The 2620-nt window shown below is 35.8% G+C and overlaps 2 protein-coding genes across 5 annotated transcripts in view; one reads left to right on the plus strand and one right to left on the minus strand.

Moving 5' to 3' along the window:
• Positions 1–1793, minus strand: part of LOC103131770 (gastrula zinc finger protein XlCGF57.1-like) — a 6139-nt gene extending 4346 nt beyond the window's left edge. For 2 of the 4 annotated variants that reach the window (XM_016666889.1, XM_016666888.1), the window contains exon 1: positions 1468–1793. In XM_016666889.1, the coding sequence (XP_016522375.1) occupies positions 1468–1531 (64 nt within the window). In that variant the 5' untranslated portion in view covers positions 1532–1793. The remainder of the gene's footprint in view (positions 1–1467) is intronic. The other 2 variants (XM_016666886.1, XM_016666887.1) reach the window with 2 other exon arrangements.
• A 138-nt stretch (positions 1794–1931) lies between these two features.
• LOC103131773 (gastrula zinc finger protein XlCGF42.1-like) overlaps positions 1932–2620 on the plus strand; it is an 8356-nt gene continuing 7667 nt past the window's right edge. The window contains exon 1 of the mRNA XM_016666891.1: positions 1932–2272. Within this exon, the coding sequence (XP_016522377.1) occupies positions 2209–2272 (64 nt within the window). The 5' untranslated portion in view covers positions 1932–2208. The remainder of the gene's footprint in view (positions 2273–2620) is intronic.

Below are 2620 nucleotides of genomic sequence, written 5' to 3' on the forward strand. Positions count from 1 at the left end.
TATGAGAATTTAATTAAATCTCTCATTTGTTGTGCATTTCTGCACAATGCAGCAGATTTAAGCCATCATGCAGGGCCGGTCCAAGGCTGTATGAGGCCTGTTATGTCAAAACTTTGTTTTATTTCAATCAATCAATCAAAGCTATAAAGCACCCTTCATGTTGAAGGCAGTTCGCTGGAAACGCATAATAAAGGTTATTTCTGAACTGGGTTTGAACCATCAGGATCACGGTAAACTGAAACTGGTGGGATTCTCCCTTTTTCTCCCATCTCTGCAAGAGGGCTGGTGGATATTGAAAGCAATGTCCTTTTATCTTTTCTTCACTTCCCTGGACTTGCCCGTAGAGCTATTGCTATATTCTTTGCTAATTTCTTAATAAAATAATAATCAAATGCATTTTGATTTGTTCTTCATTGACACAGTGTTTCACCTTAGGTAAGACTTATTTATTTCCTTAACAGGTCTTAAACAGAATCTGATTTAGGGGCCCCTCTTGCTGCTAAAACATCAGCACCTCTAACAGATTCTGTATTACATTTAATCTGAGAGGGGAGCAGTTTAACTGGGCAACCTAAAAACAATAAGTTAGTTTACTAATTTGAACAAACAGAGCTCAAACTCAAAGATTAAACTCACAGCATCAGATTGTAGCTATGGTAACAAAACAATCTAACTATGAATATTATTCTTTGTTTTATATTTGTTTACAATAATATTTGTTAACAACAGCCCTAGTTTATGACTAGATATAGCTCTATGCTGACTAGACAAAATATGTATTTGAAATATCTTCAAAGAAATTCTGAAAAGAATAAATGACATCAGATTTACTATGATGTTTCATGGAGGTTTTAATTCAAGAAATATACAGTGAATTACTGTCTGAAACATATTTCATAATTAATAGAATATTTAAAAATAGAATATTTTATTCATAGGCATCTTTCTTGATGCTCAAGCACACAGAACAAAATACATAAAATCAATTTTTTGACCATGAGAAAAGCTCATGGTCAAAAAGAATCACCAATATAAAACTGAATTAAAATTGCCATACATCTTAAATCTGATGTTATTTATATTAGTCGGGATGTAAATAAATTTACTTCAGACATATTTTGTCTGGTCAAAATCATAATTATATTGTTTAAACATATGTAGTCAGAAATTAATTTTAGATACATAGAGTGAAAAATTGGTAAAGCCCATTTAATGATAGAAATACCTGCTTCAGCAAAGGCTGATGGACTTTATGGAATAATAATAATATTTAACAATATATTTTTTAATCCTCCCGAAGTCCAACCCGTGCTCTGTTTCTGTCTTATCAGTTAATTTAATTCTGTAAAATATTCATCCTAATTCGGTCTCACATATTGTTTCCTTTAATCTGTCTCGTGTTTTTCCTCCAGCTTTTCTCCGCTTTCGTGCCTCATATCATCAGTAAATCGTGAAGGTGTTTCGTACCTATCCGGTGTAAGATGATCTTCGGTATCCGGCTAAAATCCAGCAGTCTGCGCTGATCCTCCATCTTTTCCTCCAACTTGACCCTGATTTCTTAAAACTCTGTGAATGATATTTCAGCAGGAGTTAACAGCTCGTTGATAAACTCTCTCTGAGGCGGAACCGAAGACATTTTACAGCAAATACTCACATATTTACCTAAAACTAGCGATGTGCTTTCTGTGCCGAGGCTTCGGGGCCTGCGTCGAGTAAACAAACAGGATTTTTGTGAAGAGTGTATCAAGGCTTCTGTTGCTGGAGCAGGATGTGACGTTTGAAACCGCGCGAGTGGGCCGTACCACGTGACTGAGTATACAATTTAAAAAATTATACAAACTACTAAAAGAAGCAATTTTCTAAAACTCCACTAGCAACCAACCTTTCAATAAAATTCGAATTTATTTTCTTAAAATATTCAATATCACTGAATATTGAAAGTGAAGGAACGAAGCGGAAAAATCAAAGAGGAACCAAAAGTTCGAGCAACAGTGACACACACGGAAGATAAAGACACAGGACAGATTGTAGCGTTAGCCTTTCTGCTGTAGGACGGTAGTTTGAAGAACGGTTTGGTGTTTTATGTACATATTTGAGAGATTTTAGTGGGGTGAAATCCGTTCAGCTTCTTTTACCAACGGGCAGGTAACTCCTGCTGAAGAAACATTCACAGAGTTGAAAAAATGTAACGTCAAGTCCGACGAAGAGATGAATGATAAATATGTTCTGCTGGATTCCGCCAGGACACCAGTGATCATTTTACGCCGAATAGGTACGAAAAACCTCAACTTTTTTACTGATATGAAGTACCAAAGCGGACAAAACCTGGACGAAATACGCGAGACAACTAAAAGTAAAAAACGCGGGAGAGTGTTTTAAATTAGCAATGAAATGCGGCTAGCCACGTGGGCTAGCCACATTTCCAATTTGACTAAAGAGTCGCACAAAAATCCCGGTTTATAAATTCATATAAACTGCTTATAAAGCTTATAAATTCATTGAACACGCTGTTGTAAGACTACCTCCTGAAAGCCGAAAATTACAGCGTTTATTCTGGTCATTCAATGCTGCTTTTTATGCGTTATGGCGTTCAAAATGACATTCAATGACCAAAATAAGC

This window comes from Poecilia formosa, unplaced genomic scaffold (assembly GCF_000485575.1).
Source record: "Poecilia formosa unplaced genomic scaffold, Poecilia_formosa-5.1.2 Scaffold833, whole genome shotgun sequence".
Classification (NCBI taxonomy): domain Eukaryota; kingdom Metazoa; phylum Chordata; class Actinopteri; order Cyprinodontiformes; family Poeciliidae; genus Poecilia; species Poecilia formosa.